Here is a 26583-nt window from a genome sequence, read left to right as displayed (position 1 = left end):
TTCAAGATTTTCCCATTTTCAGGGCACCTTTTATTGTATTAGAGAGCCATTTTCCATTGCTTTACAGGTACAATTACAATTTATTGCAAACTTTTCCTCATCAAGATATATGATAAGATATTGTTTACGCCAAATCGTTTTTATATCAGACTTGGCACAGGTGTTTTGAGAGATTTGATCTCAACTCGTGACACATTTAAACTTTTACAGAGGCAGGTTAATACCAGCAGGTTAGAAGTCCAAATAAAACCTCTCAGAGAGAAACAATACTTTTGGTTTGAAACCCTCAGACTGGGTCATAAGGCAAATACTTTTCCCAATAGTAAAAAAAAAAATCCCATTCATGTGACCGTTCATTAAACTTTTGACAGCCTTAAAAATTATATAAAGCTTCATGCCACCATCTTGCAAACCATTAAAACCAATAACTGACTTAAAAGGGAATGTATTATTTTGTGGGAAGAAATTAAGTTAAAATCGCAGCCATCATGCCTGTTTGTCCAAACTCACTCTCTTTAACTTGTATATAGACTGATAGTAAGACTTAAACTATTTTTAAACAAAAATTATGAAATATTCAGATGAATGACCAAACACGAAAGCCCCACGCTGTTTTATGCATGTGAAAGTTTTTACTGTATCCAACTAATTACACTGATTTTGAGATGCTTAAACCCCTCTGTCAGTGTGCTGTGAATCAGGGGTGTGATTTGGCGTTGTGTCGCTCTATGCCCTTGTTTTCTGGAATATGCTTGTAAGTGCAGCGATCATTCTTTAAGCACCCAGTTGTCCTCCAAAAATAACATTCATCAGGTTGTTTGCTGAGGGAAAAAAAAAGTAAAGACAAATTTCAAATTACCATGAAAACATTGCACTAAGTGCAATATATACCATTTATACAATTGCTCAAATACTATCTATTTGAATCTCATTGTATTGTAGTATACTGCAAAACAGCATGCAATAACATTCATTGTATATGATTATATTTATTAAAATCATAAATGGATACTGCCTTATTGGGACATTACTTGTCCCTGTCTCTCCCGTACACCTAACCCTAACCACATTTAACCTTCTGATCAGTAAAAGTGTCCTCGAAGGCTCAGGAAGGAAGCCATGGTTGTATATGGCATTTATAACCACTAAACACAGTGATATTTAAGTTTTGTGCAACAATTCAAAATCAGCAAGTTTACTCACTCAATCTTCCCTGAGGTCTCTGTAGATGCATCTCTGGACACTCCAAGACGCGTGTGAATCCTATCAGGATAGCGCACCACTAGAGTTGTCCCATCAATGGCATAACCCTGCAATACACAAGAAACATACATAAACTGTAATGTTTCCCTCATTGAAAAGACAAAATGTATTCTATCCCCACTGCAAGATCTTCATTTGACCTTCAAAATCACTGGACAAGGGTTAAACATATTATAAGCAGCTATATTATCACCAGCATGTTTAACATTCAACTGAACAAAGCAACAGAGCAAACATACTTACATGAAACTCTTGTATGGCTTTCTCACAGTCCTCCTTCTTGGTGTAGTTAACAAACGCACAGTGTCTCATTTGTAACACTCTGACACTATGGACTTGTCCAACACTGTTTCACAAAGATGAGCTCCATTACATCAATACTGAATTAGCATTTTACTAGTTTTACAGTTTTCAAAACCAATGAGGTCACTTACAAGCTGAATAGGGAATAAAGCTTAGCATCTGTTACAGAAGGCACTAGATCTCCAACCCAGATAGGGAATAGCTCTCTGTTTAGGGATGAAAGACACATCAGGATTCAGCTGATTTTAAGGTGAAAGGTTGTCTCATGAAAGCCTGCATGTGTGCATCTTACTGGGCATGATGACGAACTGGAGCAGCGACTGGCATACTGGGTCGAGGCTGATTCTGAGGAAGAGGTCTGAGAGGGAAGTTAGCTGGAGGTTTTGGGTGACGCTCTACAGACACAAACTCACTTTCTGTGGGAACTAGGACAGGGGCTAACCCTAAAAAGAAAGAGTTATCAATGCAATATCAATTAATGACTTTTATTTATTGTCTTCCTCTGTATTTGCATATATATATATATATTCACATATGGAAATCTGAGTGTCTTTCAGAGTGTTCCCTCAAAAAAAAAAAAAAAAAAAAAAAAAAAAAATTATATATATATATATATATATATATATATATATATATATATATATATATATAATAATAATAATAATAATAATAATAATAATAATATATATATATATATATATATATATATATATATATAGGAGTGAAGGAAATGTATCAGGGTCAGAAATAAACAGGGGTTTGATGCACCAAAATGAACATTAAATGCCACCCAAATTCAAGATACAGGAGTAAAAAAAACAAAACAAAAAAAGCTCCTTCAGTAATAAAATTACATTAATCTCAAACCATTCTGAAATTGTTGTGTAAATACATTTTTGCCATATTCAAGCAGAATTAAACAGTCTGTAAATGTAAATAAACATATCAGATTCAACTTTGCAATGTAAAGATGGCATTAGTTGAACAAATTTTATTAGTAACAGACTACAGTATTCTGATTAAGTGAATTTAATAAATGTAAATACTGGATACAAAAATCAATTATATACTTATTAAAAGAGAATTATAAAAATGACAAATGCTCCAGGAAATCACTTTACTTATTTGTTAAAGGGGTGGTATAATGCCATTTTCACAAGATGTAAAATAAGTCTTTGATGTCCCCAGAGTGTGTATGTGAAGTTTTAGCTCAAAATACTACACAGATATTTTTATACAGCATGTTAAAGTTGTCCCTTTTTGAGGGTGAGCAAAAACACACCGTTTTGTGTCTGTTCCTTTAAATGCAAATGAGCTTCTGCTCCCAGCACAGTGGGCGGAGCTTCAACAGCTTGTGTCCTTTTACCTCACACAGACATGCACTGAACATTTCAAAAACTTTTAGCCTTTTATATTCAAATCGGAGTCTGATGATGTCAACGGAGTCAATGATGGAGAGACTCAAGAAGTGACACGTAGAAGCAACAGGACATTTCTGAATGGTTAGTTGATGAATTTATGTATCTTATGTGTAGTTATCTTCTAGTCATTGATTAGCATATTCTGTCTTGATAATCTATAAATTGTGTTCCGGGGGCGGGGTTTATGTAAATTCTAGCGTTGGTGATGTCACTAACCCGAGAGGAATGTCGTGTAGTCTCTACCAGCCGTTTGTTGTAGTCCTTAAAAAGGAATTTCTTTAAAAGCAAATATCTCCCTTTGCTTTGAACTTTGAACGCTGTAACTTTGCAGATGTCCTTTATGCTCAAACAGCAGCATTACACACTAACTTAAGTTAGAAAAGTGAAATCATCAACCACCCCTTTAATATGAAAATTACTTATTACGTCACAATATTATTTACCCATGGGGCAAATATATCCCCTGAATAGAAAAGTTAATTTCTGTATGCATCTCACTGATATGTAGATGTATTATCATACCTGATACCCCAGAGAGAGCTTCTAAGGCTTTTTCTACAGTTCCATAAAGAATAAGGGCATTTGAACTCTGCTCTTTGGTGAATCCCATTTCCTGTTGAAGAAGCAAGCGTATATTGATATGCTCATTCAGGTGATTTATAACAAACGGGCAACTTAAAACCGATATTCAGCTGCTGACAACATTGAAGCAGTAGCAACGCTAAAATAAAGTGTGGTCCATTATTTACTCATATCCACTCACCATAAGCTGCATCATCTGCACCCTCATCATCTCCTCAGCTGCTTCCTTAATTGTACTGTCCAGTTTTAACACTTCATTATATGTAAGTCTGGCTTCATAATATCTCTGACAGAGGGGGAAACAACAAGATTGTGTGAGAATAAAATAGCAGAGGGGAATTTGCAGGTCAGTCTGTACTCTAAATGATGGATGACATTGGCAAAAAGTTGTGGCAATACCTTCAAACCAACCAGCGCTTTGCCTTTTCTGTAAAGCCCTTTAATCCATTTGGGGTCCATAGAAAGAGCAATATCAGCATCATTTAAAGCTTTCTCATACTCCAACATCTGTTCATAGCAGTAAGAACGATTTCCAAACAACCTGCAAAGACAGACACACAAACACATTATAAATGTAACCTCTTCAAAGACATGCTCTGCTTGATTTAGAACTAGTTTTTTTTATTCATAACTCAAGTTTTAGTTTAAACTGTTGACATGGACTCTTACTTATACTCTTTAGGGTTGTGTTTTATAGCATCTGTAAAATATTTCACAGCCATCTCCAGGTTTCCTGAGGTGGCATACTGGTTACCTATAACTATAGAAAAGATGTGGGAATTAGGAGGGCATTTCATGACTAAACCATTTTTAAAGAAAAACCTCACACACCTGCCAGCTCCACGCTTCTTGTAATAATATAATTTGCATTGACTGTCTCCTCTGACTTCTCCTCCTCTTTGTTGTTATCAATCTACAGGAATAAAGAATTTAATGTTATGGAAATACTGTCAAGAATTGGCAGCTTCAGAAAGGCTGGCTCAAAAGGATCATGGTTATATAAAGATACTTTTGCAAGAATATGGTAAATAAGCCCCTTATGCTCACCAAGGCTGCATTTATTTGATAAACAAACAAACAAACAGTAAAAACAGTAATATTGTGAAATATTACAGTTTAAAATAACCCATCTACTTGTATTGTAAAATGTTATTTATATTCAACTACAATTTCATAGTCATCGTGTGAAAATCCGTGCTACTGCATCCTGTTCTGCAAGTGCTTATGTACACAATGTTAAACAGTAACTTTTGAGAAGAAAGTGGCACTTCTGCTTTCAGAGCTGCTCGGGGTTACTGAAATAGCCTTCTTTGAAAATTGCATCAGGTTTGCTGTATGAATGTTATTTTCATCTCTCTCTGGTTTCCCTTCTGAAATATACATGTATTCTCACTGCCTTGTACAGGCATATCAATCAGTTTTTCTTTTATTTGTTTTGATCTGATTAAATGTATATTTAGAGAAATTATTAACCATCATCTGTCAGGATTTGATCTACTGCCATTTCAATACATTCTTTAAACTACCCACTTTTTGTATAATGACAACTATTAACTTGTTCTCCTAATCTCCTATTTCAGGTTAAAGGTCAGTTTTATAACAAAGTACACTGCATCACGCCTATACCCGTCTTTTTGTCATCTTCCCACCAATAAAATTTTTTATAAAAATAAATTAACTCACAATCTTGTGAAAACAATTTCACAGTTTATCAAAAAATACTGGACATAATGGATTACATATCTCAGTTCATTTAGAAATTTGTTCAGTTTCAACTTAAAACTACTTTTATTTCCACTAAGATATAAGAACTGTAGCTATTACATATTCACCTGGTTGTCTCCAAAGCTCATTTGTATCGAGATAATTAAACATGATACAACACAGAATCACTAGGCAGTAAACCAGCTGATTTCTATTTTAGACATGCCCAATAGCTATATTTTCATTCAAAGTTGTGATTTTAACTCAAGCATAAAATTGGAACATTGCATAAAACATCTGCGAATAAAGCAGTGCTTTCTTCCCATGTGAGCAAGAGAACAAAACAGTCACTTACTGGGAAATTGGTGCAAAATATCTGTAGTAAAAAAAAGGAAGTTGCCGCAATCGGGGAAGCTACCCTGGCTCTTTTTTCCTATATCATAAATGACTTGAATCTCAGAGCGGATGAAACAAACGCAGGAGTATCATACCAAGAACCTTCCCTCAACCTATTATATATACATAAAAAAAATAAAAAAATCCTACATGTCCTCTTATTTCATCCTTTCCAAGCTGTTTTTGTGGCGTAGTGGTGGCTTTCTGCTCCGACCCATGCTGTTTTCTTGAGTTTGCTTGAGCAGGTTTCTTGTCAGGTTTGGGTTTTTGTTCTAGTTTGCGCTTGGCGATAGCAGCTGCGTTTGACACGAAGCAGCTATTCATGTCAAGCTCCTAAGACACACATAAAGCACTGTCACTGAAGAGCTCTTCATCTACAGTATAAATCATATCACTTCTGTAAATGACAAGGAACATTAAGTCATATTGCCCACCTCTGGTTCCATAGTTGGCTCTTCCTCTTTGTCGTCTTCATCGTCATTACTGCTATCACTGCTCTCCACAGGTTTTGAGGTGTGTTGAGGACCAGAAGTCACAGATGAACAATTTTTGTTTTTTATTTTATTTTCATTTTCATCTTTATCTTTATGTTTAGTCTTTTCTGGTCCAGGGTCAACTTGTACCTTAGAACAAAGAAAGAAACGCCAAGAGAAAATTAAGTCTGTTGACTTTCGGTGAGACAGACTCAAAACGATGGAGGCATGACGAGTGACCATAAACCGCAGCATCATTCTAATGAATACTTAAACCACACAACATAGCAGTCACACACAATAACATTTGTTTTCTCTTACCGGTTTATTTTTTTCTTTATCTGCATTTTCCTTCTCTAATTTTTCCAGCCGACGTCTCTCTTTCTGTCTCTGTTATATTTCAGAAAAATTTAACTCAACAAAATATTCCTGCTTATGATATCAGACAAAAATACTTTTTTTTTTCTTTGTGTATGCCCTCACCATCTTTTTCTGTTTCTTCTTCTCTGCCTTTTTCTTAAGTTTTTCTTCTTCATCCACTAGCTCTTTTGCATTTCTTTCTGCTTCCTAAAAAGAAGTTAAATAATATGTTAAATGAAAAGTTAAATAAAACAACGAGTGAATCACAGGTGTTAGATACAAACCTCAGCTGTTATGTGTTTGGATGGTTTTGGCAGGGCTCTATCAAGGAAGTTGTGAGAAAAGCCACAGTATCTGTTGTTTGTACGGACATCATACTTATCGTTATCGTCGTCATAATCATAATAATCCTCATCTGATGAATCTTCATATCCTGTAAATTGAGCTGCAAACTGGTCCAGTTCTGGAACTGTAATACAAAAAATAAATAAAAATTGCTTAAATGCCACACAAACCTAAAGTTCATTAAGTGGAAATGAGTAGAAAAACACTATAGTTCTGAAGATTATAATGTGACCCAGTTCATCTTTTACCTTAAAACAAAGAAAATTGATTTACAAGAACTTTAATGTTGGCATGAAATGGAAGTTAATATAAATAAGAGTGGTCAATAAGAGTAATTAAATAAGAGTGGTCAATTATGATTTCATGGTGACTTTAATACCATTGGGACATTTGTTTTTTTGTATCCAAAGAAAAGACATCATGCACTCAGTCAGTTTTGAATATTTCAATCTGTGTTGCTGAACAAAGTTCAAGTTGAAACCACATGGTTTGTCTTTTATTGCATTTAAAACTTAAGAGCACTAGAACAAACAATATATGGAGTAGTTTTAAAGTATTGCAATTGCACTAATAGCCAAGTTTGAATATCAGACCAGCCCTATTATATATGTTTTAAATAAACGACCATGTATGACTATTAGCCTAGGTCATGTTTGTGTAAAATAAAGACGTTTCTTACCAAATCCACAACCAAAACTTAAAGCATCTAAGAAGCTGCGGTTTGTCTGTCTACCGTTGATCAAATCGACCATAGCCTCCTAAAAAAGGGCAGCACAGAAAAATATAAATTACGGACTCAAACTCACCAACCCAGATTAATTAGAATTTAAATAACGCTGAATAATGTGATCAATTAATGCACAGAAACGTAATCACTCACGTGAGTCCGCATGAGGCGCTCATCATCACGCATCCGGAAGTATTCTGAAATAATCATTAGAAAAACATCTTTTAAAAGTTTGAACAGGACATACATTAACACAGATACACTAAAAGTGCATTGTGTGGCTCAATCCGCAGTATGTGATCAAAACATGGCTTCTCTTTCGTATAACGTACTGTTAAAGTTTGAGATATACAAAAACCGAAAATATACTAAAGATTAACAAGACAGTATAAATAAAAATGGAATTGGGCAACTCTTTCAGAGCCTCTGCACAATTTTCAGGCCTGTAATTGTTAAACGACACGTCCTCTCTATTGTGTTAGAGCTACATGTGTTCGCATGAGCTGGCGAAGTTTTAGTAGACGTCATGAAAAGAGCCGAGCAATACTTACCCGGTCCTATGGTGTTCTTTCTTGACATTTTAGCGAATATATTTATATATGTTAAGTAATTCTAAATTATAAAATATTTAAGTAACTTCTATATGGTGTTACATTCCTTCCAATCCTAATGTTTTCTCGAGATTCGTCTCCACCTTTGCACACACAAACAGTGCACGTTTACACGCATGCGCACCTACTTTCTAGACGTACGCGCGCAACCATGATGCACCACGTGGTGCGGTTGGGAAGAGAGAAATAATTTTATACGTTAAGATAATTGAATTTATGCATACTGTGCAAATTCTTAGTTTGTCAACTAAATATAATAGACTATATTTTATTGTAAAGACCTTTTCTAATTTCTTTGTTTGTTATGAGGTTGCATATTTTAATTACACAATAAAATGCTAAATGAATCATCTGTACAGAAATAATATGTCTTTTTGGCTTGTGTTTTCTGTCAGTATTTGGAAACCTTTTAATTATATAGTCATGTGGAGTGAGGCAATAAACATAAAATATATTTTAGAGGGTGGACTGTGGGTGTGCCATTGAGGAGAATCCAAGAATATAATGAAATAATTGTGACAAGAGTTTAGGGATGTGCCAAAAAAGACAGGAAGGAGAACACCTTGAGTTCATTAACTGTATAAAAGTGAAAGATGCTACGGGGATTGGTAGATGTTCTGCAGGCATCTCAGCTTTGTTGTCTTGACCAATAAAGTCAAGCCTTCAGGTTTGGCATCTGGAACTCCCTTTTTTCCCCTTTTTTGTTTTGAAAGAGAGAAGACAACAATAAGAGATAACAGCTTTCTACAACAATAATAAGTACAATATGAGTTTATCTGCTGGTTTGTTGGAGGGACCCCGAAGGGAAACAGCAGGATTTTTCACAAAATACACATTTGACACTTGAACCTTGCACTTTTGTGTTGTTAAGACTTGAACCTTTGAATCACAAATAGATTTTAGTGCAACTAAAAATGATATCTCTAAACCTGTTAAAAAAGTGATTTCAAATTGGTGACCAAATGTTTTAAATCCTAAGTAGCCTAATACAAAAATAAATGCTTTCCTGGCTTCAACTGTTTTGTATTTACATTATCTTTTCTTTATTTACTGCCATATGTCCTCTCCAAAACTAAATTTCCCTGTGTAACAACAATGCCGTTTGGTCAACAAAACATTTATTAGGTAAAATAATCAGCAAAATGTGATTTTGGTTATTTTATTATTTTAAACTATTTCCCAGTTTACTAGTTTGTACTCTAGGCACTACAATAAGTACAGGACATTAAACATCTTTAGTTAAAATTGTTCAGTTTGTTTTCTGGATTAAAAAAATTGGCCACTAGTCCTATTTTTCTCTAGTATATCTATGCAATTTTCTGAATCTGCAGCAGATCAAGACAACGGCATGGTGAAAACTGTTGTAAAGTACAGGACATTTTGTATCGATAGTTCTCAATAAATTAATCTAAAGTAACAAAAAAATCGAAATAATACGTAAGCAATTATCTTGAAATAACGTTTACACCACACATGCCTTGTATTTCAGTTCTATGTCAAGATAGAAAGACAAAATACTCTCTTGTACAATATAAAGTATAAATAAAGCTTAGCACTTTTTGTACTCTCACTTCCCGCGCAAAGCCGCGGGCTTTTCTTTTTGCCATAGCAACAGCGTCATTTCGCCTCGCTGCTGTCTGGATCTCATGTTGTCTAACTTGTCTATTCAGCTGCTAAACCGTGTGTGGCTATGGGGTTCTTGTGTTTAAAATCATATTTTCGAGATAACTAAATTCGCTTAAGAAGCTAGTAAGTTATTAGCCGATGACTACACAGTAGATTTTGCTACTGGGACCGTTTTACATCCTGTTACACATTATAACCTGGTTGTATTTTATTAGTTTCACGGGCAATTCAAACTCCTGCAAGTGCGCATGCGCGCTAACGTCTGCGTCAGTGCGTCCGTCACAACCACAACATGGATTTAGAGGAGGATGCTGCAAACGTAAACAATGTAAGTGTTTGGAAATTGCTGTCAAGTAGTAAAACTAGAAATATGGTTGCTTACGTTTTTTTTTCTGGAATGTGCGAGCTTTCGATATAATTTCTGCATGATAGATCTTAACTCGCTTAACCCTGTAGCTAGTAACACTGCATGGCAACAAGTGAGCTGTGCTCAAAGTCATCGCTAATGACTGTCCAGTGACTTGCTGACACTCCACGTATTATTATGTATTTATTTAGTCAACATTCAACTGAAGGCGCAAGAACAGACTTGGATGAACGTGGAAAGATTTGTAACGTTAGTCATCGGCTAATAACTTGCTAGCTTCTTCAGGCTAAATAGTGAATAGTAGACACAGCATCACAAAAACAAGAGTTTCTAGTAGAGTAAATCACTTAACTGATAAGGAATAATAAATGATCAATTCTGCCATATGTAATTGATGGCCGAAGTAACGTTAATCACACACAGGCACTTGCATAGATAATTGTGTGTCCTGACACAGTGTGATAATCCAAGGTAGACAAGAAATTATGAGAAATGTACCAATTTGAATAACGAAGAGGTAATTAGAGTACTATAAATTAGAGTCTCATAATAATTATGATGTAGAAATAGAATAAAAACATAAATCAGATTAATGACGAAATTCAACTACCTGTTGTAGTCCATAAGAACATGAAATATAAGCTAAGCTAACAAAATATAACAATTAGCTGATAATAAATGTATGGGAAAGTAATCATAAAAGATACAAGGAAAACAGTGAATATATGGATATAGAAATGTGAAAACAATTAAATAGATTGGAAATAAAAAAATACAATCTTGAATACACTAATTCCTTTTAATAGATACTATAGGTATGTTTTTAACTTTACAGACCCCTGCAGAGGCTCCCTGCCAGCAGCATGGACAAAATGTGCATGGTTCAGAGGCTGACAGACCATACACAGATCCTGACAATCATGGAAGACCATTTAGTAACACTCAGGACTCAAGTGTGCAGCCACTGATTGACAGATCTGATACTTTACAACTAGGTACAGAGAGCAGGTGTATTTATACAGTGGGCTCCAGAGATCTGAGATTCAATCTAATTTAAACCTGGGATTTTGGGATTTTGACATTTTCAAATATTGTGATCTCTGCTGTAAATAAGCAAATCTCTTTGTACAGATGGTCAGATGTTCTTTCAATCAAGTTCAAGATGCTCTTTGCATCATATCAAATTATACTGGAGAACATGATCATCACTGGGTTTCACACAAACTTGTATAGTCAAGCAGCTTGAGTGATACTGTAATTAAAGCAAAGGGCGATTAACCAAATACTAAGACATTCTTGTAACATCTTCAGATATTCTTTTCACTCATATGCTGACAAATTTGCCATGATTTTTTTTTTATAAAAAAAAAAAAAAAAGCCTCTCAGACGTTTGAACCCCACTGTACATTACTTTGTGCCTTAGCGCAAGTTACCTATATAAATTTTTTTTTTTTTTTTTTACATAATGACTTATATAATCATTACATCAAATGATTTTCTTTTTCCCCCAGAGTTTCAGGATAGCCAGATGTCACCTGCACTTACCCTGCTTCCCAGCCTGGACAAATCTCACCTTCTTTCTGACTCTGTGTTTTTTCAGCATACAGATGCAGAATTTGTCCCTCTTCGGTATTGTTTGTTTAGTCATGTTCATGGTTTGGGCTTTTCTTTCTTTCTTTACCTTTTTGTATTTTTTACAAAATAATTTCTTTATTGTATTTATGTACACAGGGGATTTCCTGACCTCTCAGTTGTCTCTGACAGATGTCCCAGGATTTCACATGTAGTTGTAACTGATGCTTCTCACCTCCAACATACTATTTATGACCAGGCTACGCTTTCCCAGCATCCTTTGGAGGTACCAGCATCCATGTCAGAGGGTGAAAAAAGCTACTGTTCACTTTCCCAGCACAGCTTGTCACCTGGAGACCATTGCAAAGGACTTGAGGATCAAGGGAGTGTTTCATATGTTGCTGTGGACAAAATCAGCAGATATATGGAAGGAGAGGAGCAGACCACTGCTCAGCAGCTTAGTGAGGGAATGTCTGCTCAGCGCCTATTAGAGTACAGGGAAGAGGATGTTATTGTGGCTGTTAGCAGCAGTAGTGCTGTTTCCTCTGCTTTAAATACCCAAAACACAGACAAAAGCCAGTTGGATCCTTCCATGAACCTTCAAACAGGCCGAGAGCAGCCACAAGGAGGTTCACTGTCATCACCATCTTCATTTCAGAAGGCAGCAGTTGTTGGCCCAGATGTGTCAAATATTACTTTTCGTGAGTCACAGATGCACCCATACCAAGCAACTGACCATCTCCATGATCAGCTTCTGTTTGCAGGACAAACAGGCTCAATCTCTGTACCAGCAAGTATGCATCATAGTGGGAACAAAAGTGGACTATGTGTCACACCAGCTGATGAAGGTGTGATGCATGTACCAGGTCTGCAGAGAGCGCTTTGGAGCTCCGGTAATCTAACAGCGACAGATGGATCATTTTTGAGCTCGCAGCCTGTGTCTCAGTCCACACCTGCAGTACTTCTCATGAGACCCCCACCAGCATTGACCAAACTCTCACTCATACACTCCAAACAAGAGGCTGTTACCTTTGTGGCTGCATCAGCCCAAAACAGTCACTCCAAAACTGGCTTATTAACATCATTGGACCTAAGTGATCAACATTCTTCTCCCATCTACTCTGAAACAACAGCTACAGCCTTTGGTGGGCCTTCAGAGACTGCACAAATGATGTCACATGTCCATCCTGTCTCAAATGAACAAGTCTCTCTTCCGGTTTTAAATCCACCGGCCTCTGATACACTTCACTCCGACGCTCAGCCCTTTTACTCTGGTACTCTTGGGAGAGTACAGTCTCTTCCCAGTCTGAGCTACTTACAAAAAGTAGATGCCTGGAAAGCCAATCAAAGTTCTAGCAGGTCGTTTTATGACAATTTGGACCTACAGGGGTTTGATGGTGTGTTTCCCAAGAAAAAAGCACAGGATGCAGTGTCTGAGGCACTTATGCACATGCTTTCTCGAGACACGCGTCAGGCATTTTGTGCTAATGTTAGCTCCCAAGTGACTCAGCCACTGTCCTCCTCTCATTCTGGAAGTGGCTCACCCCGTCGGGTGGATGTAGTTGGGGCGGGTGCATGTAGAGGACAAGCATCTGAGTCACCTGTCAATCGCTCACATTCTCACTCCTCCCTGAGCTCTGTGGTGACCTCTATTCAGAGAGACACTGGCACACTCAGTCAGCGAGTTCCAGCGGCACAATCTGATGACATCGTTCCAGCCACCAGATTATTGGACAGTCGGCCATCATTACTTTCAGGTGGAAGTTCAGCTCCTCAAATGGACAAAAGCTCCATCAAAATGTCTCCTCTCGTCAGTCTTGGTCGCTTCAGTGATGTATCGTCAAGCCTCAACAGGAGCAGCACTCTCTCCAGCTCTCAAGGCAGTTGCCATGGCGAGCAGAGTATGCGGGCTTCAGTGGGCGCTGCTTCTTCTGTAGTGAGTCTTGAGGTAGATAATTATGCATATGCACCCTACTGGACCTCCAGACCTGCGTCTCCTCCTCACGCTAAGGAGCTCAACATTGAAGACAGAATCCCTGTAAGTTCACATAGTGCTGTAAAATAACTAGTTGGATGTACTTAAAGGAAATTTTAATTATTTTTCTATTCAATTTTATAAATGCATCTTGATCTTATTAAGAACAATTTATACATGCATTACAATACAGAGGAAATTATCTGTTGCTACTTCTGTTACGTTGTGACTTTAAAGTCTGCATGAAATCAAAATGTATCTTATTTTTTAATGTGGATTTCTGTTCTTATAAAGCATGGTTCATCAGTGCACGTTATTCAAAAGAAAATATGTATAATTGTCTTCATAATCTGTCATCAAAATGCTTTACTTCTTAAACACTTACCTTTTTATTGCTAAGGCTTTCCATCAACTGGGCTGCATGGGCTGTTGGTTAATGTCAACTTATAGCCAAATAGTTATTCAGATATTGTTTTAGGCTGCTGTTGTTTGTAACAGCATTTCTAAAATCTTGCCAGTAGTCAATGCAACGCAATTTAATTAAAGTTGAGTTGTCCACCATTTACTGCAAACTCACATTCAGGTCTCTAATTTGGTATGGAATGCCCTACTTTCCATGATCACATAGATACAATCAAATGCCATACATTATGGTAGTAAAATGTTGAGTTTAAATATGACACATTTAGTTTTTAGTTATGCTCAAGTAGGAGGAACATTGAGGGCAGCTTGTCTCAACCTTTTTAACTCTTGAGGTCCTTATTGTCAAAGTCAATATTCAACAGGCCCCATATGAATGAATATATTTATTTGTCCTCAAAGAGGAAATTATTTTCCACAGTGGTGCAATGCATACATAACAAAGATACTAGAACATCCAGATACTTCTGCTGTACTGACAGCTCATTTTCAAACTCAATACAGTATATAAAATAATAAAAAGTGTATAATATGAAATTATTATATATCATAATTAAAATGATTGCATTCCATAATTACTGAACTTTCAGTAACTGAATGATTCCCTCCCCCCCCCTCTCAATATTTCCTACTCACTAATAGTTATTTCTGCCTGATAAAGTATTTTAGAGCTTGGCATAACAAAAAATTATATTCATTATAAAAATTGACATGACTTCTTAAGAAATATATCTTTCTTTATATATCTTTAAAATTAGCCTTTCTCATATATCCAGGTTTCCTTTTTTGTCATTTGTTTATCTACCCTTATAGACAAACCTTTTGAAGTTATGATTCTGTTTTTATATTTCTATAGTTGTACCTCCTAAATTTGGGCATCGACCAATCACCTTCAACAATCCTAAATCCATTTATTCGACGAGGACCAATCAGAGAGCCTGAATTCTCTCCTACTGACTTATGTACCATCAAAGGCTCCATAGGAACACCAACTAAAAGCACACAGCCATCTGAAGGTGAGCCAAAGACATCTGACATCTTGTTCACTGTGAAAGTTTGATATTGGTTTTATTTGCATTCTGTTGCTGGACATATTTGGTTATAAAGCCGTATGTTTGTTTTCTATGTAAGTTGACAGTCTTCAGAAGGAGACATTCTCCAGTTCTAGTCAGCTGTCAGCTGACTCCAGTGCTTCGGTCACACACCGCTTATCAGTGCACGAGCAAAGCCAGCCAGCCAGTGACAGAAGTGTAAAGATGATATTCAACCAGGCGGATACTCAATCACTTCATTCAACATCACATCCTTCATCAAGCCTACAACAATCTAATATTCTACAAAGTGAAGGAAGCTTTGGCCTCCCAATCCAGCTCAGCCCAGAATCTGTGCCACCTCCAGATCACAGAGAAATGGTAAAAGAGGGTGATGACTCTTTTGTGGGCTCTGGCACACTGCATGATATCAGGCGTTTGCTGGGCCGTGCAGAAAGCCTGGTTTCTGGACGATCCTCTCTGTCTTCCTCCCCTGCTTCACACCGTCTCTCAGAGAGTGACACTTCCCTTGTTTCACTAGGACGAAACACTCGAGGTTATCACGATGACACATCTCTGTCAGCTGGTGGGAACCTTTCTCTGCTGCTAACTCGATCTTCATCAGATTCGGCTTTAAAAGGAAGCTTGTCGTCCTACCAGGGGCCACAACAGACAGATCACACAACTATAGAACCTGCTGCCCTCTCTTTGAGCAGAGAGGAAAGTTTGAAGTCACGTGACCTCTGTGTGACCCCAAGGCGGGCTGAGCCTGAGGGCTGCAGTGCTGCTGACCCAGACAAGGCAAAGCCACCTACAGCCACATCAGTCATGCAGATAAATGTCCCTTCAATACCAGGGAACCTTCAGCAGAACCAGGACAAGACTGAGGATGCTGGGATTGGCTCCTCCGAGAATAGTTCCTCTCATGTCTCAGCTGAGGTTGGAAGTTTGAGTGACAGTTGCAGTGAGAGTTCATTGGCTGCCAGAGTTGCCAAGCTCCTTCAGAGTGAGTCACCTGTTTCTATGGTTACAAGCCGGCCAAGCACCGCTGACCCAGAAGATAGCCGTGCCCGAGGTAAACAATGTGTCGTATAGTCATTTACATGTTTTGCCACTACAAGTGGTGCTTTTCTTAAGTTGTCACTGGTTTGACATTGTGAAAATGTCTGTTTTCTAGATTGGATCCTGATGAAGGTTTCTGGCCGCCGATGTGAAAGTTTAGAACTAAATGCAGAGGACAGGGAGAGAATTGAAGACATCAAAAGAGAGCTTCTACTAAACACCAAATACACCAAGGTAACATTCATACGACAACACAGTACACAGAAAGGTCTGCCGATTTTATTTCTGTGAATGTCAGCATTGGTTGACTTGCTGTTGTAGTCAGATCTGTCAGATAAATAAAATAACTAAGTAAATAAAAGAGATTGTGGTTATTTAATTGTTTATGCTCAGTTTCTCTATTTTTTGCACCATTAACCACTTAAAGTTTACCTTTAAAAACACAAAAAAACTATTTAATAATACCTTTAAATGTAATCTTTAGCAAATCTCAAAATATCAATTTTTCATACCGGTGCCTAAATTCACTTGAAGTATTTAAAACGATTCTAGTTTTTTAACTAGTTTGGACAATATATATATATATATATATATATATATATATATATATATATATATTTTTTTTTTTTATATAAATATTGGCCACTTATCATAATTCATATTATGGCTGATAATCATCAGCCAGAAGTTTTTATTAGATTTTATTTGATTCTGAAATAATATGAGTTTTGTTTCTGGTGCGGCAGACTGCATTGTGAACAGTCCTGATAGAGAGTGTTTAAGGTAAAGCTGTTGTTTGCTCTCACGCTTGCAGTGTTTCTTCTGACTCTCCCACTCAACACTATCTTCTTCCCACAGTCCTCCCCAACCCTAGATCTCATAATAACACATCATTGTTTCGTTCTTTTGCTTTGTTTCTCAGTGGAGCTCAGATTCTGAGGGCAGTGCTCAGTCGAGTGTTGGTCCTGGATATCAGCTGACGAAGGACTTTGTTGGACTGCGTAACATGGAAAATCATATCTCAGATCAGCTGCAGAAAGACAAAGACACAGTTCCAATTTATACGCCTTTACAACAAGATTCAGAAGCCAAAGTTCCCCAGAGAGAAGGGCTTACCCCTCAGCCTTTTACTTCTATTACTATTGCAACCAATCGCCGTACTCCATCTCCACAGTCACTGCCAAATTGCCCTATCACAGGTACTACAGAATTGGATAGTGTTGTTCCCGAGCATGAGACGTTAGAGCGAGAGATCCACCACAGAGGAGCAGATGCCAAATTTGGAACACACCTGAGACATCAGCCAGTCATTAAACCTTACGTATCTGACAGCAAAAAAGAGACAGAGAGAGAAGGACAACATAGAGAAGAGAAGGAAAGAGAAGAAATGACTGATGACAAAGAGAATGCTGTTACGAATGATTCCAAGAGTGTTGAGAAAATGCCTCAAATGGATTATCCTGTCACGGGCAATAACCAGCTATTATCCAGTGCTGCGTTGGTCTCAAACTCTGGCTATAAGTCCCACCACTCTCACATGCACGTGACTTTATCACCCAAACCCAAACATCCATCCAGTCCTGTGAAATACCACTCAAGCAGACTATCTAGTCAAAACACCAGTAAAGATGTCCCACTTCAAAGACATTCACTTATGGTGTCAAGCACGACTGAACATCAGCAGTCCATCCCCCAAATCTCAACATCAAATCATGCCAGTTCCTATGAACACAGAGAGCCGGTTCAAGGCCAGAATGCAGGAACAGTCAGTGTACACTTACAAGCCAGATACCCACAAAACGTTGTTCCCTCTCAGAGGCTGGCTGGGACATCCAGAACTCTCTCTGTCCAAGCGGCAAGTAAGACAGCATTGATATAAGCTTTTCAGTGCCATTTGAATATTCTAACTCATTTTGGTAAATTAATCAGTTGATTTGTTTTTCCCTATGTACACTTCCTGTAGCTGTCCCTGCACTATTGCCATACAAACCTCATGGCAGCTCCGAGCTGTTCTATGTCCCGCAGGCAGATCCAGAGCTTTCTCCAGGTCGCTCTGATACAACTGTAGAAAGCTCTCACGCAGGTATATCACAGAGAACTGTACTCTGATTTTTAGTAGTTTTAGTTTTAGTTAACAATTACAACACTGGTTAAATATGTCGGGTTTCTCCTGTCATTTAGTCTACATAAACCCTGCCCTTTTCTTACAATTGACTGCAAGTTTGCATTCAGATCTGCCTCCATCCAATCAACAACCAATGGATAAAACCAATTTTTTAAAACAATTTCTTTCACTCAGATGTATGTCCCAATACGGAAGGAAAGATCTGTCACTACTTTTGTTTTAAAACATGTTCTAGTTCAGATCTGTCTATAAATAATGTAATTGTAAGGGAGAATGTAGAATGTTTTTATTTTACTTCAACTATATTTTCAAATAGTTTTTTAAATTAAGATACAACATTATTTCATGGACCACTACAGGTTATTATAAATATCCAAGCAACAGAGGCCATTACGTATTTTCCATACATTTTCCTATATATAACCTGCGATTGCGTATATTGGTTGTTACTTGCTCCTCTACTGGCCCCTCCTCCCGAGTCTTGCAGATGGTTCATGCTCTCACCCAGTCCTGCATTATTCATGGTCTTTGTCCATGAGAAAGGCAATCCAGGAACACAAGCCTCATTTGATCCACATGCCAAACCCTTCAGGGGCCCTCTGCTTCAGTGCTTTTTGAGTATCTGTCTGATCCAGCTCTTTCATGCTCTCTCCTTCTCTATCGCTCCCTTCGCAGGTTCTGATGATGCTGTCCCTCCACACTTTCATATAGACGTTTTAGGCTCTAGAGAGATAGAAGACAACATAATTACACCAAAACACAAGGAAGGCATCTACAGTAAGAGGGCCAATATGAAAAGAGGTAAGATGCACATCCGTGTTTCTATTAGCTGTACAATATTTGCTGAATTTAAAAGAATAGTTAACTCAAAGAATTTAAATTGTCATCATTTACTCACCCTCATTTGACATTCTTGTAATAGAAGATATTTTAGATAAGAATCTTTTCCCCCCCATAAAATGAACGCATATAGTGGCTGTGAAGCTCAGAAAAGCACAAGAAAAGTGGTCCATCCAACTCGAGCGCAATATATCATGTCTTCTAAAGCCATACAAGCAGAATTTATTAGTGTGGACTACATTTATCGTCGTTTTTTTTTGTTGCTCTTTTGTCGAATTTGACAACCTCTGGAAATGGACTATTAACACACAACATGTTTTTGCGGTTAAAACGGAACAGAAATAGACAAGCTCTTGAGACGTGTTTTTAAAAAGTTGAACTTCTTTCAACTTGAACGCAGCGTTTTTAGAGCACTGTCATACGCGAGACACTGCAGTGCAATGATCGAACATGTCTGTCTACCTTGTGTTTACATAGAACAAAAATCGATAAGTAGCGCAGTGGAATGCGGTCCATCTGTGTGAATAGACCTTTATTTATGTTCCATGGAAGTCAAGTCAAGTCACCTTTATTTATATAGCGCTTTTTACAATACATACGTTTCAAAGCAGCTTTACAGTGATAAAAGGAACATAATGCAACAAAGTTTGTTTCTGCTGTACAGCATCTAGAAGAAAATAGTGTCATAGTCCAGCTTAAGTAAATTCAGTGATGGTTCATTCATTTCTGTTGTTAAAAAGTTATTAATTTAATTCATTTATCTATACAGCCACTCTGGAGAAAACAGTGATGTCATCGTCCAGTTCAGTTTAGTGGTTTAATGTTTAATGGTGCCAATGCAAGCAGATCAATAATATTGTTGAATATTAAGTGTCTCCAACTAAGCAAGCCAAAAGCCAAAGGTGACAGTGGCAAGGAACCAAAACTCCATCAGGTGACAGAATGGAGAAAAAAACCTTAGGAGAAACCCAGACAAAAGTCATATGGATTTAAAATGAAATGGTGAATAAATGATGACAGAATATTTAATGTTTGGGGTGAACTATTCCTTTAATTAAAAATTAACTGTGGACTGATGCTATTACATATAAGATATCAATATACAGTAAGCATCTTTGTCTCTCCCACCGTCAGTTTCAAGTGTGTCTGGAAATGGTCTTCCAGAATCAGTGGCCACTTTTGCTGACCAAAATGACAGGTCTGCTCCTGAAGCTTCTTATGTCTGTAAGAAGAACATAGAGACTGTTAGTATAAATGAGCAGTATAAAGATGAGGAAGAAAATTTTGTCCCTCTTCACATGGAGGCAGACTACAGTACAGATGATGTGCATCTTCACAGCAGCTCCATGCAGGAGCCTAAATTGCCACTAGAACCACTCCATTTACCCTCTCAACCAATCAGAAGGTCCTACAGGGGGAACAAGAAAAGGCAGGATAGAACACCTCATGATACTAACATGGAGATTAGCACTTCTCTGGATCAGCTGTGGCGTCGCTTCAATGAAAAATGGAGCATGGATGAGACCCGACTCACCAATGACGGAGAGATGTCTCTGCTTGATAGATTGGAGCGTCTGTCTCGTCTCATTCACAACACCACTCCAACTGAGCAAACTATACTACAACCAGACGGCAGGAATGGAGACTATGACAGGAGAAGGGGTCGAGAGGATGAGACCACAGAGGGAGGAGAGCAGAGAGGAAGAGTCCAGTTTGAAGCAGCTCCACAACAAGCATGGCCTGAGCATGAAGAGAGTCAAGAGAGAGTGCAACGCTGTCCTGCCGAGAGAGATGAGTCTTCGAGTGTGTCCATGGAGACGAGCAGTAGTAGCATGTCCACCGTTGACACAGAGCGCCTGCTGCGAGCTTTTGGACCTCACCGGGTCACCAGTAAAGGACTGAAAACCAGTGACAGCTTGCTTAGACTTTTCAACTCCATCAATATGCAGAAGACAGGCCGAAGGAAACCCAGTACTAAACATGCTGCTGTCTCTGTTGCTACCAATGATGTGAGCACGGATGACTCCACAGTAAGCCTCTGCCTGATTACATTTTTCATACAGACTGTTCATTTTCTTTTTTGTTCAGAGATAATCAGCAAATTGAAAAGAAAGATGCTATTAGATATTTTAAATGGTGTTATATATTGTTAAAAACATCTCAGTATTTTTTCAGTCTTTTGATCGTTAAATATTAATAAAAAAAATTCTATACTCTTAGTTTTTTTTAAATTGCTTAAAAGGCTTATTTTGTTCAAATAAACAATCATTATAATATTTTGTTGTTCTTCCAGGTCTCTGCTGACTCTTTGTCATCTTCAAGCATGTTGTCCCATCATTCTCAAAGAGGTGTCTCCCACAGCCTCAATTCCAAAAGGTCAAAGGTCAAACTGCTCAGTAAAGGTGTACAGGCAGGTCAGTCACACAACAACAGTCCACTTTTTAAACAAAGCAACCTGTGTAAATTAGACGGAGACTAAAAAATATGTAAAGACAGAGAGTAACAAAATATGTATTGAGGGATATTGTACGCTTTTTTGCAGGTGATTTGGAAATTGTGAAAAACGCCACGCGCAGACACACTCGGGACGTAGGAACCATCTTTCCCTCCCCAGGTGCTTTCAAAAATGTCCATTCACCAAACACATTTGGCAGTGGCGTTCCCATCCCCTCTGCTTCCACGGCTAAACCCACCCAAAGCCTGACAGCTCTAAAGAGAAACACCGGCAACAAGAGTGTCCGAACCCCTTACCCAAACGGTGCATATTGCATGTTCACAGATAAGGGCATTTTTCATTAACTGATCTGTTTTCTCCTTTTGTCTTACTGTTTTATATATCCCAATCTCTTAAAGGTGTGTCATGGTTTGTCTCAGCTGATGAGCTGAAGTGTGATGGTCGCAAGGAAAACCAGCCACAGAGTGAATCAGCACCTTGCCTAACCCAAGCCTGGTTTGAGCCTTACAGTAAAGTCCGACCCTGGAGAGAACCGACCAGAGAACCTCTGAGAGAGAGACAGAACCAACAAGAGCATGAGAGGACAACAGAGTCTAGAACAGCTACCGAGACAGAGAACAGCTACAAACCCTCAGCTCTTGTTCGCCTTTCACTACAGGTGTATTAAACAACTGATTTATTTACCCACCAAAGTGTAGTTTTAAGCCCTGTTCACACCAAGGACAATAAAGTTTTAATAATCGTTTTAAGTCTTTGAGAATTGCAGTCCACACCAAAACTATAACAATAACAGTACAGAGGAACGGAATTCTTGCAATTACTTTTAACCATTTTTTTTCAGCTGATGAACAATAAAAAAAACTAATTGTCAGTCAATCAGAATCCACCCGAATTTCATGAGCTTGAGCATTTAAAGCGGTACACGACATAACTAATTATATATAATATGCAGAACATTATTGTACGCTGGTGTGGACGCTACTATAGTTCATTTTCTTCCATATTTTGCAACACTGATGTAAGCTGTTTTCTCTGAATGTGTAAGATTAGCCACATTAGCCGCTATATGTAAATAACTAGAAGAATATCAAGTGCTGTAAACAGTAAAACTATTTGTGCTAAAAACCAGTGTGTTTATTATTATAAAATGAAATGATAAATACCAGTTTACAATATCAATCAGCATAATAAACTGTTTTTGTATGGACATTTTCATAACTGGAAGCAACTCACACCGGAGGCCTTGCTCATTTAAGTTACATATGGTAACACTCGCTCGTACATTAAAAATAAGGTGGATAGGTGTCATTATAATTATCATTCTTTGTGTAAATGGGCCTTTACTCTAATTTGAAGCTCTGCCCTTATTTGGAGCTAGTGTTCATTTTGGACCCTGGCTGTGTGGTTTTAGAGAGTACATGGATGTTGATTGTTAAATTAAGCATAACATTAAACATTTGCATTGATGGTTTTCTTACAGGAAGCTCTGGCGCTCCATCGGCCGGAGTTTGTGTCTCGTTCACGGGAGCGAATGAAGCGTCTGGGGTTGCTGGTTGAGGAGAGGAGGTTACAGGCAGGCTTCAGCAGAGAGAGAGAAGAGCTCTTCAACTGCCCTGGACCATCACGTCCACTCAGACCAGGTGACCGAATACCCTAATATTATTTAGTTATTACTTTGGTAAGATTACTGACTACTTAGTAGTCAGCTCAGTATATATTTTACAAGTTTGGTACAGCTTGCATCAAGATGTAAGCTAAAACATGCCTCTTTCACCAGCGCCAGTACCCTGTAAACGAGTCGTTCCAAGAAGAGAGATGGTCCAACGATCCAAAGAGTAAGTATACATTATCACCAAGACTATTTTCAAACCATCTGGATAGTTTATGCGGTGGTAACAGACAGAGCACATATTACCTAAACATGCAAATATGGGTCATTTAACTCAGTGGTTCCCAACCTTTTTTTGTCTGAGACCCCCTTTTTCCCAAGAAAATATTTTAGGGCCCCCCTTCACATTTAATGATATTTTCGCTCTTGTAAGCTGGCAGCAAGACAAAATATGTTGTTTTCAAACAAACGGTATGTTTACTATAAACAGATATGTTTATGCACAAATAATAGCCTATAATATTGAAAATACAATAACAAAAAATTAGTAGGCCCTTTGTAATTTAAAAATGTAAGCCTAGGAGTAGCCTATAAATTTGCCCTATTTTAAATGCAATAACAAAAATATCAGTATTCACAGTTGTGTGTAGGTAAAAAAAGAATGAATATAGGCTATTACTAAATGACTTCTGTCTGGGGCCTCAATACTTGCATGTTATTTGTGAGGCTTTATCAATGTGAGGCTTTATTTTTTTAGGCTTTTGGCGCTATAGCGAGCGATAACAAACATGCGTTTATTAACAGAATAATGCGTCTTTCGGAAGAACATTGTAGCCGGAACTACTTCTCTCTCTGTGTGCGTCTATGACGAGTCACGCAGGTACTGGGCTACTCCGCAGTGGCAGCGATCCGAACCAGTGTTAAATAGTCCCAATGTAATCACTTATTATAGGTGTACCACCATAGTGATTCAGGATAAGACAAAAAGACGGTTTGGAAAATGGATTCATGATGAACTCGCTCATTATATAAATTCTGAACAGAAAAAAGTTAAGGACTTTTATTTAATACAAATTGCTCAAAACTTTTCAAAATATGACGCGACCCCCCCACAGAGCTCGCGAGGCCCCCTTGTGGGCCGCGACCGCCCTGTTGGGAACCGATGATTTAACTGATTTAAACAGGATTCCATAACTTTGTTTTATTTGCAAGTTGTCTTGTGCCTTCTACATGCTTTCAGTTGGGTAGAGAGGAAATCACACAGTCAGAGAATAGACAGGACAGACAGATTCATGAGGTAATAATGTGTGTGTGTGTTTGTGTGTACCTACTTAACTATGATTTGTACCCAGGCCAACTTACTTTTGGGGATGTTCCTATTTGTAAAAAACAGTATAAAAATAAAGTTTTTTAAAATGGTAAAGAAAGTTTTCGGTTAGGGTGTAGGTTAGGTTACCGTATTTATAAATAGCTGTATATAAAAACAATTTAATGTCCCCCTATTGTGTGTGTTGAGTGTGGGTGGGTGTGTGGGGGAATACCTGATGTGATTCAACTTCAAGTTAGGCCCAGTCCGAGGCATGTGTACCCCACCTTCTGTCTAGTTCAACATTTTATGTGGATTTTATTGACTTTGACGTTCCGGTAATTATGCATTTTAATTGTCAAATAAATGTGTATTCCTTCAGGAAATACGCTCAACTTCCTGAGGTCCAGAAGAGAAAGGAGGAGGAAAGGAGACAGATGGAGTACCGCTCCTACCGCCTCAACGCTCTACTCTTTAACAAGGTATACAGGCTGTTCTGGGCTAGCAGTTATACACAATAGGCCTGTTTTTAAATCAATGTTATTTCAAGAATTTCAGGAATACACATGACCGGTTTGATTAACAATTCAAATCCATTGTATCTTTCTTCTGCAGAAAGTCACCAATCGTGTGTTGGGAAAGAGAGCTCCCTGGCAGTGAGGTCAACTAAAATATACTCAATTTCAAAAGCCTTACTGTTCCATTAATGTCACAGGTTTTTTTTTTTTTATATGGTGTTTTTTTAATAATGGTTGTGTGGATTCTGATTTTAGGTGTAAGATTTTATTTAAAATAGTTGTAAATGTGTATTATTTATGGCATTGCAGTGTTTGATTGTTTGATTATGACTATATTATTATTGCAACAATAATTTTGTATTATATCTATTGTCTTGTTTTAGTTTTAATGAAGCAAATAAACAGCTATTTGTAAGAGCTTTTGTGTGTGCTTTTTATGTTGCTCATCAACAACAAAAAAGCTTGTTTTCAGTTTCTGATTAGAGTTATGCATATAACATTCAAATGAGAATGAGGCCACAATATAATGGTCATGTTCACTACAAAATAATGATATTAACTTTTTAAAAAGTAGTTGATTGCAATGTGAACTACATGTACAGTACATTATTGTATTGTAGATATTTGTAATGTTATATGGAGGGCTGCATTGTTATTGATATCAACGCTGAGCTTTTTTCATATTTCAGTTGTTCACATGTTTGATACAACATTCAAAAGTTTTGTTTTGCATTTTGATTTTTGCTAATATGAATTATTTTGAAAGACTATTAAAGGTTTTATGGAAAAGAAAAACTTTTCATGTTTGGACCGTGTGGATAGTATAATGTGACGTGTTAAGGCGGGCATACACTGCGATTTTCGTCCGATTTTGAGCCGAATTCTGACACGTGCGACTCTTTTTTGGGTCGGGACAATTTTCAGCTTTGTCGTGCAGTATTCGTGCAGTGTACAGGGGTAAATGAGAGGCGATTAATCTCTCCCGACCTATTTTAAAATAATTGCCAAATTATTACCCCCCTCCCTGATTGCCTAATCCTAACCCCACCCCTAATCCTAACCCCTCCCCCACAACTAATCCTAAACCTACCAATACTAGGGGGGTAATAATTTGGCAGGGGTCGAAATTCCAGTATCACTTCACTGCAGTACATGAGATCCAGGGGGTGGAGTTGGATCCAGATCTAAGGGGTGGAGATTGGTAGGTTTAGGGGTGGGTTTAGGGATCAGGGGGTGGAGATGGGTAGGTTTAGGTATATGTAAGGTGGGAGGAGTTGGATCTGGATCCAACTCCTCCCCCTGGATTTCGTGTTCTGCAGTGAGGACCATCTCCGAAATTCTGCACAACACCTGGAGCCCTAAACTCAGTGTTTTTTCCCTCACTGCGCCTGCGCGAAAACAGAAAATTTATTTATCTGCAGCAAAAAAAAAAAAAAAAATAACGAAAAGAGGGAGATCTTTAAGTTCTGTAGTTCAAACTAGCTACAAATTA

At 37.8% G+C, this 26583-nt stretch overlaps 2 protein-coding genes across 3 annotated transcripts; one reads left to right on the top strand and one right to left on the bottom strand.

Annotated features, from left to right (window-relative positions):
• Positions 1 to 8309, bottom strand: LOC309486359 (uncharacterized protein). The gene is made up of 18 exons (XM_082153641.1): positions 8126 to 8309; positions 7728 to 7771; positions 7527 to 7605; positions 6787 to 6971; positions 6626 to 6709; positions 6464 to 6532; positions 6104 to 6292; positions 5820 to 6002; positions 4401 to 4482; positions 4239 to 4329; positions 3969 to 4110; positions 3751 to 3855; positions 3510 to 3600; positions 1859 to 2009; positions 1698 to 1772; positions 1507 to 1609; positions 1204 to 1310; positions 1 to 821 (listed from the first exon to the last, which is right to left on the bottom strand). The coding sequence occupies exons 1-18, from the start codon at positions 8151 to 8153 to the stop codon at positions 698 to 700; spliced, it is 1932 nt and encodes a 643-aa protein (XP_082009767.1). The 5' UTR covers positions 8154 to 8309; the 3' UTR covers positions 1 to 697.
• A 1521-nt stretch (positions 8310 to 9830) lies between these two features.
• alms1 (ALMS1 centrosome and basal body associated protein) lies at positions 9831 to 25508 on the top strand. Of its 2 annotated transcripts, XM_082153603.1 has the most exons (19): positions 9831 to 10139; positions 11014 to 11173; positions 11690 to 11807; positions 11910 to 13788; positions 15002 to 15161; positions 15277 to 16251; positions 16354 to 16472; positions 17161 to 18097; positions 18202 to 18321; positions 19039 to 19164; positions 20338 to 21233; positions 21497 to 21617; positions 21746 to 21961; positions 22057 to 22316; positions 23139 to 23298; positions 23436 to 23493; positions 24508 to 24564; positions 24956 to 25055; positions 25189 to 25508. In XM_082153603.1, the coding sequence occupies exons 1-19, from the start codon at positions 10104 to 10106 to the stop codon at positions 25231 to 25233; spliced, it is 6543 nt and encodes a 2180-aa protein (XP_082009729.1). In that variant the 5' UTR covers positions 9831 to 10103; the 3' UTR covers positions 25234 to 25508. The 2 variants fall into 2 exon arrangements, with proteins under 2 accessions (XP_082009729.1, XP_082009730.1); XM_082153604.1 differs by lacking the exon at positions 24508 to 24564 and having other exon boundaries at positions 9832 to 10139.
• The last annotated feature ends 1075 nt before the right edge of the window (positions 25509 to 26583 follow it).

The sequence above is a fragment of the Leuciscus leuciscus genome (genome assembly GCF_965113295.1).
Source record: "Leuciscus leuciscus genome assembly, chromosome: 22".
Taxonomy (NCBI): Eukaryota; Metazoa; Chordata; class Actinopteri; order Cypriniformes; family Leuciscidae; genus Leuciscus; species Leuciscus leuciscus.
This window is presented reverse-complemented; position numbering and strand designations above follow the sequence as displayed.